This window comes from Pristiophorus japonicus, chromosome 2 (assembly GCF_044704955.1).
Source record: "Pristiophorus japonicus isolate sPriJap1 chromosome 2, sPriJap1.hap1, whole genome shotgun sequence".
Lineage (NCBI taxonomy): Eukaryota > Metazoa > Chordata > Chondrichthyes > Pristiophoridae > Pristiophorus > Pristiophorus japonicus.
Window position 1 is genome coordinate 359,395,873 of NC_091978.1, and position 13,842 is coordinate 359,409,714.

At 43.6% G+C, this 13,842-nt stretch overlaps 1 protein-coding gene across 5 annotated transcripts in view; it reads left to right on the forward strand.

The window, feature by feature from the left end:
* The window catches only part of tbck (TBC1 domain containing kinase), a 223,558-nt gene that overhangs the window by 128,109 nt on the left and 81,607 nt on the right, over positions 1–13,842 (forward strand). For all 5 annotated transcript variants that reach the window (XM_070872609.1, XM_070872627.1, XM_070872618.1 and 2 more), the window contains exon 23: positions 8,257–8,429. In XM_070872609.1, the coding sequence (XP_070728710.1) occupies positions 8,257–8,429 (173 nt within the window). The remainder of the gene's footprint in view (positions 1–8,256; positions 8,430–13,842) is intronic.

Below are 13,842 nucleotides of genomic sequence, written 5' to 3' on the forward strand. Positions count from 1 at the left end.
CTTGCCACATTTCCTGGACATGGTCGTAGGGTTATGGATACCCAAAACTGGAGCCAGAATTCCCTGTGGAGTCATGTACAAACTGATGGCTGAATTGTGCAGACAAATCAAGTCCTGACTTGCATATAAAATATATATATACAACTAAATACCATTTCAAAAAACAAAATGACGTATCACTTACAAAGGCAGATGGTAACATTGCACATATGCCATTTGTACTACCTTGTGGTTAATGTCATAATTGTCAAAAATGCTGGGTTTCTTGTTCCCGTCATTGAACCATCCCATAAATGAGTGATATGTACCATGTACTGTAATCCACCTCAGACACTATGGTAATGGTTAGAGATGGTTGTGGCTTGGCTTAGCAAGGGGAAAGGTATGTTGTGCAGTAAGTATTTGACAAGCAGATTGCGATCAATCCCCACAGGCGATGTGCAACACGGCGACTGTGTTAACATAGAAACATAGAAAATAGATGCAGGAGTCGGCCATTCGGCCCTTCGAGCCTGCACCACCATTCAATATGATCATGGCTGATCATGCAACTTCAGTACCACATTCCTGCTTTCTCTTCAAACCCCTTGATTCCTTTAGCCATAAGGGCCACATCTAACTCCCTTTTGAATATATCTAACGAACTGACCTCAACAACTTTCTGTGGTAGAGAATTCCACAGGTTCACAATTCTCTGAGTGAAGAAGTTTCTTCTCATCTCAGTCCTAAATGGCTTACCCCTTATCCTTCGACTATGACCCATGGTTCTGGACTTCCCCAACATCAGAAATATTGTTCCTGCATCTATCCTGTCCAATCCTGTCAGAACTTTATGTTTCTATCGTGCACGAGATGTTGAAAGGAGGAATGTTGCATTATTACAACTCACCAATATATTGACTTGCAAAGACCAGAGAAATCATGTTAATCTGTTTTGTGCCTGTCATCGTTTTCACCAATTGGATTCATGTCCTAATTGTGACCAACAGAAAACATGATTGAAAGGAGGACATTTCAGCAGCATTTTTTAAAACTTAGAATTCTTTATACCCATTATCCCTAGATTACGTTAACTTTTGAGACAATTCGGTCCTGAAATTCTGCAGGTGTTTCCCGTAACTTTGGCGAGGAATCAACCAAAGGCAAAGACTAACAGCAGAAACGGCCGTGCTAATGACGTTTCTCCAGAGTTTTTAAACCCATCTCCCACCAGAGACCCCTCCCAACCCTTTTGAATTTCCAAACGTTTTATTTTACCATCAAAATATATTGTATAATACTTCAATTAAGTTTGTTTTTATTTACAGCACTGACTTGCATCGAAAATAGGGCAATTAACATAGAAAGGTGCCTCAACATGCTTCACTGAGGCTCAATCAAACAAGAATCAGACGGCAAGACAAAGATGATGATTTTAGGAGGGATGACTCAAAGACTGGTGAAAGTTCGGTTTTGCAGAGAGCCTTTGAAGGATAGCAAGGTGGAGAGGCAGCGGGGGTTGGAGATGGGATTCCAGCACATGGGGCTCAGATAGCTGAAGGCATAGCTGCCAATGGTGGGGCGAAGGGAGGAGAGGATGCACGAGAGATCGGAGGAAAATGAAGTTGGGGGGTGGGGTGCGGAGATGTAAGGCTGGAGGGGTTACAGCCACGGAAGCCTTTAACACAAGGTTGAGAATTTTAAGTTTGAAATGGTGGGCAACTGGGCGGCAGTATAGATCAGTGAGGACAGGGGAGGCTGGAGAACGGGACCTGTTGTGGGATAGGAGATGGGAAGCAGACATATGGATGATCTGAAGTTTACGGACGGTGGAGGATAGGAGTCCGGTAAGGTGAATGTTGAAATATTTGAGTAGGAGGTGACAAATGAATGCAAAAGGGCTTCAGCAACAAATGGGCTGAGGCAGTGACAGAGGTGAGCAATTTTCTAGAAATGGAAGAAAGTGGTCTTTGTGGTGGAGAAAATATGGGGTCAGAAGTCTGTTTTGGTGATGCTGGTTGAGGGATAAATTGTTGGCCAGGATATTGGAGAAACTGCCCAGCTCTTATTTGAATAGAGCCCTAGGATCATTTACCTAAACAGACCGACAGGGCCTCGGTTTAACGTCTCATCTGAAAGACCGCACCTCTGACAATGCAGAGCTCCTTCAGTACTGCACCGAACTGTCAGCCTAGAATGTGTGCCCAAATCTTGGAGTGGGGCTTGAATCCATAACCATCTTGACTCAGAGGGAAGAATGCTACCAATCCAGTCTGAAAGCTGAGAATAGTACCACCAGCAAAGGGGGAGGGTGACCTGAGAATTGTGCTGCTTACATGAACTCAGTTTATGTCATGACTCCCTCATGCTCAATTATTATACCAGAAAATATCAGTTTATTTCTCAGGAAAGGAACCAGAGAAGCTATAAGTGTATTCTGTCTGATCGAAACTGCTTCGCCACCAATCCAGAAACCAAGCTTTATTTAACGGGTCTGTGAAGTTTGTATCATATGCAACCTAAAGAAATATAGCACTATTCGGTGCAATATTCGGTGTGTTGTTTACATTGTGGGCATATTGTCGAAAGTGAAAATTTGTTTGCCATTGAGAACTGCAGCTGTGTCATTTTGTTTTTTATTTATTTGTTGATGGCATGTAGGCGGCATTTATCGCCAATCCCTAATTGCCTTTGAGAAGGTGGTGGTGAGCCATTGCCTTGAACCACTGCAGTACATGTGGTGAAGGTACTCCCACAGTGCTGACTTTGTCGCAGAGGTTTGGTGCAACTGAGTGGCTTGCTGGGCCATTTCAGAGGGCAGTTAAGAGTCAACCACATTGCTGTGAGTTTGGAGTCACATATAGGCCAGACCGGGTAAGGACGGTAGGTTTCCTTCCCTAAAGGACATTAGTGAACCACTTGGGTTTTTCCCGACAATCCGGCAGTTTCATGTCACCATTACTGATACTAGCTTTTAAATTCCAGATTTATTTAATTAAATGAATTTAAATTCCCCCAGCAACCATGGTGGGATTTGAACTCGCGTCTCTGGATCATTAGTCCAGGCCTCTGGATTACTAGTCCGGTAACATAACCACTATGTCCTTAACTGTAATGAAGATAGGTGTCCTACAGTGCTGATACAATAGCATTAACACAGAGCTTTTTATCCCTGCTTCAGGCTGTAGTTGGGTGCAGCTGCTTAGGTGGATGTTCTGGTTGCTGAAAGATAAGGGATCAAGCAGAGGAAGCAATGTCTTCTCTCATTCATTCTTTAGAAACACACATTTTTATGGTAGTCTTTCTGCACCGAAGTACAACCGCAGCCCCCAGGCAAGGACATGGTAGTTTGTAGTTAAAGCTCCTGTGTGATTGCGCAACTTTTATCTTTCATTTCAGAAACGCTGATAGGAATCAGTGCTGGCCCTGGTAAGTGCACTACCCATTGTGGAGCACAGCCATACAGATGTGCTAGATTTCAGGCTCGGTGTTGAATTAGTTGGCAACTGGGGAGTGGGGGGTGCGGTGAGGGGAGCACTACAATTGTTTTCAGTGCCTCTGGGCTAGCGAGACAAACATAAATCTGGCCGGGTGATGGCTATCCAGTGATTCTTCCTGGAAAGTACTTGTGCGGATGGAAACGCAGGATTGACTTCGGATATGAATAGCCTGCAAGCACTCACTTTCCAAGGTGACACACAAGGTAACCAGGATGGTTACTTGGACAAAGTACCAGAGAGCAGGTGGTCCCCATGGAGCCCTATCCCAGGATGAGTCAGCACCGTCAGGATATGCGAGGAGAAAATCCAGCAAAAAAAATAGTAATGAGTTTTCGAATAATAACCTGGCAATATTGATTTGTTCGACTTATGGGATTAAAGAAAAATGCCTGCTGCATACATTTAGAATTATATGCCATCGAAGGTGAGTTTGTTTTCAGTTCATTTGTTCTTACCAAGTTAACAGTTCAGCGTCGTGCTTTGTCATCATTTCAAGACAATCGGCACAGTAACATACTCCCCTTCTTAATATGAGCTTGGAGAATGAAGCGCCAGTTTGGGTTCTGTGCAGGCTGTCACGTGTGGGAGTGGGTGAAGGGGAAAAGAAAGTAGAGGAAGACTCCTTGCAAGAATAGTTTTGAAAACAACATAATTTTGTTCTGGCTTGTTTCCCGAGCCTACTAATAATCCAGCATTGTTCGTGTCTGAAGTAAGTTTATCTTTGTATCACTTCAGTGACTCCCTGCATGTGACGACTCTCTGGATGTGCCCGTCTTAGCCAAATCTATTGTTCCAATAATTATACAGACCACCTTGCTACTCAATACTCAATCTTGCTTTTTGACACATGAATCAAAGTACTATAATATCATTCACCTTATTTAGTTTCCTTCTTGAGAAAAGATTTATTAGCAACGTGCCAAAGCCAGCCTTGTTAGCATTGGCTGAGATAGATAATAGCACCTGAAGATCCCTTCGGGTGTGACTTCCATCAAAGTCTGTTGTTTCATGAAAAGACCCAAACAATTTGTTGTGCACGCCTGCTCCCTGAAGCATTGTCCCAGAATATGACTAATGCTATTTCACCCACAGCAGAAATTCCTTTGTACAATAATTCATGTTTTTCACTTGTGGCTACATGATGTGGCTGCTTTCATTTCACTATTCATCCTTATTATGACTCCACTGCCCTAAGGGGTTTGTAAACCACAGGTATTTTTTTCACAACTAAATATTTACTTAACTTCAATTACTTTGTTTTAAAGTAATTTCTAACATAATTAAAATTCAACAAAAGTTTGTTTGAGCGAATGTCCATTGCCCGAGCTGTACATCATCGCTAATTAGCTATGTTGATTTTGTAAATTAAAATTTGACTCTAGTTATGATAGGTTTTTGGACTTGATAAACACAGACTTCAGGTATACATGGGCAAGTCAATAATTAGTTTGACGGTTGGGGAAGGAAGAACATTTAACGGGAAAGAATTACTTATGTCTGCAATTATGTGATTTTCAGCAGCTCAGTGGAAAGGTACTTTCTGTATTTGAAATATATTAAGGATGTAGGGTTGCACACACACAAGTTATAAATAAGGATTTAGATAAAGAGGAATTATGGAGTGGCCTTACCGAGGGACTGCAGTTAAATCGTCGGCCACAAATTAAAGTCTAACCAGTTTGTAACTGTCATGTGAATCATCATGAGATTACTACCGGCTGAAAAGTCAGCCCTTTAATTCTGCTCGGCTTTTTGTTTTGTTCGAATAAAGGGGTGACTTTATAGAAATGTTTAAAATCATGAAAGCATGAGACAGAGCAGACTGTTTCCAGCTGAGGGGACATAGATACAAGAAAGACAGACTTGCATTTGTATAGCGCCTTTCATGACCTCAGGACGTACTTTGGAGGTATCATTGTTGTAAGAAACAATAAGATTAAATGTAGGCGATTTAGGACAGAACAGGAAAAAGCTTTTTACAAGGAGGTGGAGTGCGCTAATAGAGTGAATAATTGAAACAGATGCAGCGACAAAGTCGAGGTGTTGAGCAACTGGAAGCCAATGTAAGTAAGTGAGAACAAGGGTGACAATCCATGACCGAGGCCTTGGACAACGTGGACCACTTTCCATACCTTGGGAGCCCTTGTCAACAAGGGCAGACGTCAATGATAAAGTCCAACATTGCCTTCAGTGCCAGTGCAGCCTTCGGTCATCTGAGGAAGTGAGTATTTGAAGACTACAAACCCGGCACCAAGCTCATAGTCTACAGAGCAGTAGTGATACCTGCCCTTCAATATGCTTCAGAGACATGGACTATGTACAGCAGGCACCTCAAAGCACTGGGGAAGTACCACCAACACTGCCTCCGCAAGATCCTGCAAATCCATTGGCAGGATAGGCGCACCAACGTCCGTGTTCTCACTCAGGCCAACATCCCCAGCATCGAAGCATTGACCACGATCGATCAGCTCTGATGGAAGAGCCACATTGTCCGCATGCCCGATACTCGACTCCCAAAACAAGCGCTCTGCTCAGAGCTCCGACGAGGCAAGAAAATCCCAGTTTGGCAGAGGAAACACTTCAAAGATGCCCTCAAAGTCTCCTTGGAAAAAGTGCAACATCCCCACCGACACCTGGGAATCCCTGGCCCAAGACCGCTCAAAGTGGAGGAGAAGCATCCGGGAAGGCGCCGAACACCTCGGGTCTCTTCGCCAGGAGCACGCGGAAGACAAGCGCAAACAGCGGAAGGAGCACACGGCAACCCACGCACCCCACCCACCTGTCCCTTCAACAATTACCTGCCTCACCTGTGACAGAGTCTGTAGATTCCGCAATGGTCTCCATCTGAGGGTGTCATAAGCATAGGTGAGGGTTTCAGCAACATATTGAAGTGGGTGATGTCACAGAGGTGGAAGTTGATTCTCTTTGTGATGGAGAGGATATAGGGTCGGAAGCTCAGCTCACAGTGGAATAGGACGTTGAGATGGCAAACTGCCTGGTTCCACCTGAGACGGGGGGATGGAATTGATGGTGAGAGTATGGAGCTTGTGCTGGGGGCTGCAATCGATGGTCTTCGCAATGTTGAGCTAAAGGAAAATGGTGATCGGAGATGTTGGACACGCAGTCTGACAACACAGAAGAAAGGTTAAGAAAATTAAAGATGATTCAGACATATACGATAGTACCCAGCTTGTGCCTGCAAAAGCTTTTAAATTTATAATTTTCCCCCTGATTGTCTCCCCTTAACCACAAAACTCTTAAAAGAAAACAAAGAAAGGAAAGACTTGTATTTATATAACTCCTTTCACGACCTTAGGACTTCCCAATGCGCTTTACAGCCAATGAAGTATTTTTGAAGTGTAAATGTCGGGAAAGATGGCATCTCTGACAAGTAACAGTTCAACAGTCAGTAATGAGCTTTGGGATTCTCAATTCTGTGGTCATTCTTCCTCTGTAAACCTAAACCGCAATCATGCTAGCTAAACAACTGTGAGGCTATCACAGCAAGCTTGAGCATCACACGTGCATTGTGCCAGCAGAAGTCATTGTGACTGCCAATTTTTTTTAAGCATGTGCTTCCTCAGCACCTGAACGCCGAGGCGAATTGTAGCACCCCACTCTTCAGCCAGTTCATGACAGGTTAAAAGTTAAGGATTTTAAAGGTACTTCCAAATTGCTGGAGCAATATTTTACGTAAGTTTGTAATATTAATCCTATTATGACAAAAGTTTGTACATTTTGCTTGAAGACTTGTCGTGAGCTCCTCAGTCTATTAGTTTAAATAGCTGACAAGTCCCAGTGGAAGCTGGCGGTAAAGATGCAGAACTGAAATTTTTAATTAAAGAATGAAAGAACTTGCATTTATATAGCTCGTTTCACAACCTCGGGATGTCTCAAGCGCTTTACAGCTAATGAAGTACTTTTGAAGTGTATCACTGTTGCAATATAGGAACCGTGGCGACCAATTTACACATGGCAATGTGATAAATGACCACATCATCTGTTTTACATGTTAATTGAGGGATAAAAATTGACCAGGGCAACTTCCCTGCTCTTCGAAATAGTGCCGTGGGATCTTTTACGCTTACGCAAGAGGGCAGACAGGGCATCAGTTTAACGTCTCATCCAAAAGACGACACCTCCGACAAGTACAGCACTCCCTCAGTACTGCACAGAAGTGACAGCCCAGATCATGTGTTCAAGTCTCTGCTGTTGGGCTTGAACCCACAACCTTCTGACTCAAATTGGCAAGAGTGCTACCCAATGAACCAAGACTTTTGTGGGGTCTTTTTACCAGATGACTCAGTCCATTTCCTGCTGTCTTCTCAGGAATGAAATTTCACAAGAGATTCTGGGAGTAATAGTACTTCTGTGTTTCCTATTAGATTACAGTGCATGCTGGGATTTGTAGTTCTTTCTTGCTGATTTTTCTATGTTCATTCCAGGTGTCATGACATTTCAGTTTGTTGTATGACTGTCAACATGTTTAGGAATGTTATCTGCTTGCAACATATTCTACTGCTTGTTTAAACATATACAAAGATTGGGAGGGGGGTGAAAGGAAGATGGTGGGCACAAGAAAGACCGAGACATGTGTGTGCAGTGAACTTGGAAGAACTCCGTGACTGGATCACTGTTTTGTGCTCTCTATATCGACTGAGAGATGGGTTTAAGTGAGGCAAATAGACGGCTAGGTTCAGTTGACCTGACTGGCATGGTTGAATGATTTGTCTTTTGTGTTCATCGTTATCGATTGAAGCCTCTGTTTGGTTTTCAGAAATTGACATTGAGCGTTGTGTGCGAGAGTCTATCAATCTTTTCTGCTGGACGCCTAAAAGTGCTACGTACAGACAGCATGCTCAACCAGCCAAGCCTGCACCTGATGGCAATGGAGTGCCCCGACCATCCTACTATTCCGTCGACTATCAAGACATGCCCAAGACTGATCTCGTGAGTAGTCCTGGAACATCATTTTTAATGGTTGGCCCTGTAGGTGCAGTGGTTAGTTGTCAATCTTTTGGGGTCAAGTTCTAGTCTCGATTAACTTCTGCAATAGAAAGCAAGTCTTCCCTGTTTCAATAAAGTGGCAAGCATGTATCTTGCTTATGCCAATTTATGCACATTGCATATTTTTTAGTACAGGTGTATAAATGTTAATTTTGGTTTACTTTTATTGAAGACTGTGACAAATGCAGAGGGCAGTTTAATACCCTAAGTAGATCGTGCAAACTGCTTTGTATTTAAAACTATTTAGAAAGTAAAGAAAGACTTGCATTTATATAGTGCCTTTCATGACCACTGGATGTCTCAAAGCATTTTACAGCCAATGAAATACTTTTGGAATGTAGTCACTGTTGTAATGTGGGAAACGCAGCAGTCAACTTGCGCACAGTAAGCTCCCACAAACAGCAATGTGATAATGACCAGATAATCTGTATGGTTATGTTGATGGAGAGATAAATATTGGCCAAGACATCGGGGATAACTCCCCATCTCTTCTTTGAAATAGTGCCATGGGATCTTTTACGTCCACCTGAGAAGGCAGATGGGGCCTCGGTTTAACATTTCATCTGAAAGACAGCACCTCCGACAGTGCAGCGCTCCCTCAGCACTGCACTGGAGTGTCAGCCTAGATTTATGTGCTCAAGTTCCTGGAGTGAGACTTAAACCCACAACCTTCTGATTCAGAGGAGAGTGTACTCATTATCATCATCATAGGCTGTCCCTCGAAATCGAAGAAGACTTGCTTCCACTCTAAAAGTGAGTTCTCAGGTGACTGTACAGACAGCGCTACCTACTGAGCCACAGCTGCCACATTTAGCATAATGTAGCTTTTTAAAACAGAGTTTAGCTACTGTGTGCAGCTTGAATACATGATTACTGTTTTGATTCAGAACAGAGAGCAGGCTGCAGCGTTTTACGGCAATATATGTACAATCAACATGTTTATCACTACTCTGAATGTACACTTGGTGAAAGCCTTTTAAATGGCCAGACTTAAAGTAAAGGATTTAATATCATTCACGGATCAGAATCTTCCTATCAATATCGAATACAAAGCTATATGTGGTCTACAAACCGACCCTTCTTAGTCTGTAAACATCCTGCATGCATGCTCACTTTCTTTTTCTCTCTCTTTTCTCTACCCTTCCTCTCATTTCCCCCACCCCCCTCCTGCTCTACTTAAATGAACAACATCCATTCATTATAGAGTGTACTGACTGATAGCAGGAGCTCTGTTTTTAACTCTAACTCAATGGTTTCTGTATTTTGCTGTACTACATTCATCGGTTCAGCTGGGGAAAGGTTTCCCTGGAGGCATTGATACTAGTTTAATATCCAGTCAGCAGTCTCAAATGATGTGGATCTGATGAATTTTTCGGTGTTGAATATTGTTATGCGTCACGATCGAACCAAAGGCGGCTATTTGGCGTATCATACCTGTGCTAGCTCTGTGTCAGAGCAATGCAAAATTAATCCCACTGCCCCATTATTTCCCCATAGCCCTGTATGGAACTATTGAAAAGAAAAGGAAATGATGTAGGAACATAGGGAAGGAAGTAGGCCATTCAGTCCCTCAAGCCTGTTCCTCCATTCAGTTAGATCATGGCTGATCTTTATCTTAAACCAATTTACACACCTTGGTTTCATATCCCTTAATACCTTTGCCTAACAAAAATCTATCAATCTAATTTTTAACATTTTCAATTGACCTAGCCGCAACAACTTTTTGAAGGGGAAAGTGTTCCAGATTTCCACTACCCTTTTGTGTGACGAAGTGCTTCCTGGCATCACCGCTGAATGACCTAGTTCTAATTTTAAGGTTACGCCCCCTTGTTCAGGGCTTCTCCCCCCCCCCCCCCCCCCACCCCTCCCCCGAGGAAATTGTTTCTCTCACTATTTACCCTATCAATTCCTTTAATCATCTTAAACACTTCAATTAGATCACTCCTTAATCTTCTATACTCAAGGGAATACGAGTCTAGTGTCTTTCATGACCTCGGGTCATTCCAAAACACTTCAGTGCCAATACAGTATTTTTGAAGTGTAATCACTGTTGTAATTTAAGTAATGCCATAGAAGAATGTTTAATATAATTAATGGGACAGTGTTGCCAAGGTAGAATATCTTGCAAATCCTTTTACCTTCTGAATGAGCACACCATGAAACATTGAGTGCATCAAAGTCATCGCAGTGACAATCAAATCTGTCTCGACAGTTGCAATAAAAAAAATTGTTGTAAACGTAGAAACATAGAAAATAGGTGCAGGAGTAGGCCATTCGGCCCTTCGAGCCTGCACCACCATGCAATAAGATCATGGCTGATCATTCACCTCAGTACCCCTTTCCTGCTTTCTCTCCATACCCCTTGATCCCTTTAGCCGTAAGGGCCATATCTAACTCCCTTTTGAATATATCTAACGAACTGGCCTCAGCAACTCTCTGCGGTAGAGAATTCCACAGGTTAACAAACTCTCTGAGTGAAGAAGTTCCTCCTCATCTTGGTCCTAAATGGTTTATCCCTTATCCTTAGACTGTGACCCCTGGTTCTGGACTCCCCCAACATCAGGAACATTCTTCCTGCATCTAACTTGTCCAGTCCCATCAGAATTTTATATGTTTCTATGAGATCCCCTCTCATTCTTCTAAACTCCAGTGAATACAGGCCCAGTCGATCCAGTCTCTCCTCATATATCAGTCGTGCCATCCCGGGAATCAGTCTGGTGAACCTTCGCTGCACTCCCTCAATAGCAAGAACGTCCTTCCTCAGATTAGGAGACCAAAACTGAACACAATATTCCAGATGAGGCCTCACCAAGGCCCTTCACAGCTGCAGTAAGACCTCCCTGCTCCTATACTCAAATCCCCTGGCTATTTCTGCTGCAGCACAAACTTTCTCCAGTGGGTTTGAGTTGAGATTTCAGTGCCGACTGTTACAGAAACTGCATCCATATTAAAAATTCCCCATTGCAAGGGCCACAACTTGCTAAACCCTGACTGCACCACATAAACTTTTGGCGCAGTGGTCTGTAACTATTAGGAATTTTTGGGGGGGGTCTACAAAAGTTATCATTCTCTCCTCGAGCTTAATTGTGAAATTCACCCATTGCAATAATGGTAGTAAAATATTTAAGTCAGGCGGAACTTCTGTTTTGTTAATGATTTCTATAATTGACCTCGTTTTGTTGTGGTATTTTTAACCAACAGATTTCATAGAAGGACGCCATTCAGGCCATTGTGTCTGTGCGGACTCTTTGAAAGAGCTATCCAATTAGTCCCACTCCCCCACTCTTTGCCCATAGCCCTGCAGTTTTCTCCTTTTCAAGAATATAAATTCGATGTAAAGTTTCATCACCTTTCTGTCTGATGCTAACTTTGATTTGTACGTGACAGTACACTGCTCAGTTATCAAGCAGTGTTTGCTGTCGGCTCATCGCTTAAAGCCGGCACTTCGTTGACCAATTTCTCTTCAGAACCACCTGATAATTGGAACAGGATGGAAAAATCTGCAGCTTTGTTGTCTCTAGATACTCCACCTTTCTGGCATTAGAGTTGCATGGTTGATTTCAAAACAGTCCGTTAAGGTTTCATTTGGAAAGGAAAACAAACCAGTGTTCCAATGGTTAGAGGTGTTCCTGGCTTTTGATTTAAAAACCAAAAGTCTCGCCCTTGTCTTTCTGCTGAAAACAAACCAATAATCCATTGCTTTTATTTGGACTTCTCCAAAGGCACTAGAGTTTTAAACAGTATTATGATCACTTCTTGGGGAGAAACACTCGAGTCCACTGGACCATGGGAGATGTACTCCTGTTTGCGGCACGTCCTTTATTTCTTTACAATACAAAAGTGCTGCTGTCAATTCACTCCTTGCACAAAATGAGGTTAATAATAGCCAGGGTTACTCACTCTGCAGGAATTCATCTCATGGACACTGCTGCTAACAACCCAGGAGAAAAATCAGAGGCATTAAAGATATATGTTTGTTTTTCATTTTCTTTGAACACTTTCATGTATAGTTTATTTATAGTTATAGAAATATTGGGAGATGGGGAAAAAAGGCTGTTTGACTAGGTGGGGTGTTTGGAGGTGGGAGGTTATGGACTACATTCCAACTAGAATTGGTAACCTTAATGATACCCAGGTTCCCAGAATTCCGCAATACTGTGGTCACGGCAGTCGCCCAAGGAATATTCCCCCACCCACCCCCGTTGGGGAATTTATCTCCTGCCATAGTTACCTGGCCTGTGCTGCAGCACTTCAAATATTCAGTTACGGTTGAACCTTTGCAATGAATGGGACAGTGTAAAGAATAGGGCGGTTTCACAGCCACGAGCAGTGTGGGTAAAATCCCTGCCATTGTGTGTCAACCGTGGCTCAGTGGGTATCCTCTGAGTCAGAGGGTTGTGGGTTTAAGTCCCACTCCAGAGAGTTGAGTACAAAAAAACTAGGCTGACACTCGAGTGTTGCACTATCGGAGGTGCCGTCTTTTAGATGAGACGTTAAAGCGAGGCCCCGCCTGCTCTCTCAGGTGGATGTAAAAGATCCCATGGCACTACAGGTTGAGCGTCAAAACTCTGGGGTTCCGGACACCAGAGTCGTCCGGAATCCGTAAAATGTTCCGGAAGCCGGACACCCTGCCAAACCGCTTACCGCCGCGCCCAGGGAAAATCCAAAAATCAAACTCTCAGAACACTCTCAAATGAAAAAACAAAAACTCCAACCCTACCTCGTCTTCCAGGTCTTCACTGCTACTCCTGGGCCCGCACGTAGGTCCCTTTCCCTCGGCCAGAACACGGGCGCGCCTAAAACGCAGACCGCGGCACCCCCAACCTAAAACCGCAGGCACAAGACCCCCCCCGGCGAAACTCTGCGAACAGTAGTTCTAAAACGGGCCGTCCGAAAACCAACCAACACTGCAGCTCCCCAAACCAGCCGGACCCTGCCTGTCCCCAATTGAAACCGCGCAAATCGGGAGCTGCGATCGGATCCCAACGCCCTATGACCCCGAACGGGGTCGGAAAGACGTTCCGAAATCCAGAAATACCAAACCTGGGCTCAGGCGTTTCCGGATTCAGAACGTCAAAGATTTTCCGAAGTCCGGAAATACCTGGAATCCGGAACGGCCTCGGTCCCGAGGCTTCCGGATTTTCAAATCTGTACCTATATTTCAAAGAAGAGCAGGGGAATTCTCCCCGGTGTCCTGGCCAATCAACAGCACTAAAACAGATTATCTGGTCATTATCATATTGCTGTTTGTGGGAGCTTGTTGTGTGCAAATTGGTTGCCGCATTTCCTACATTACAGATGACATAAAAATTGGTTGTGTGGTTGATAATGAAGAAGAAAACTGTAGACTGCAGGA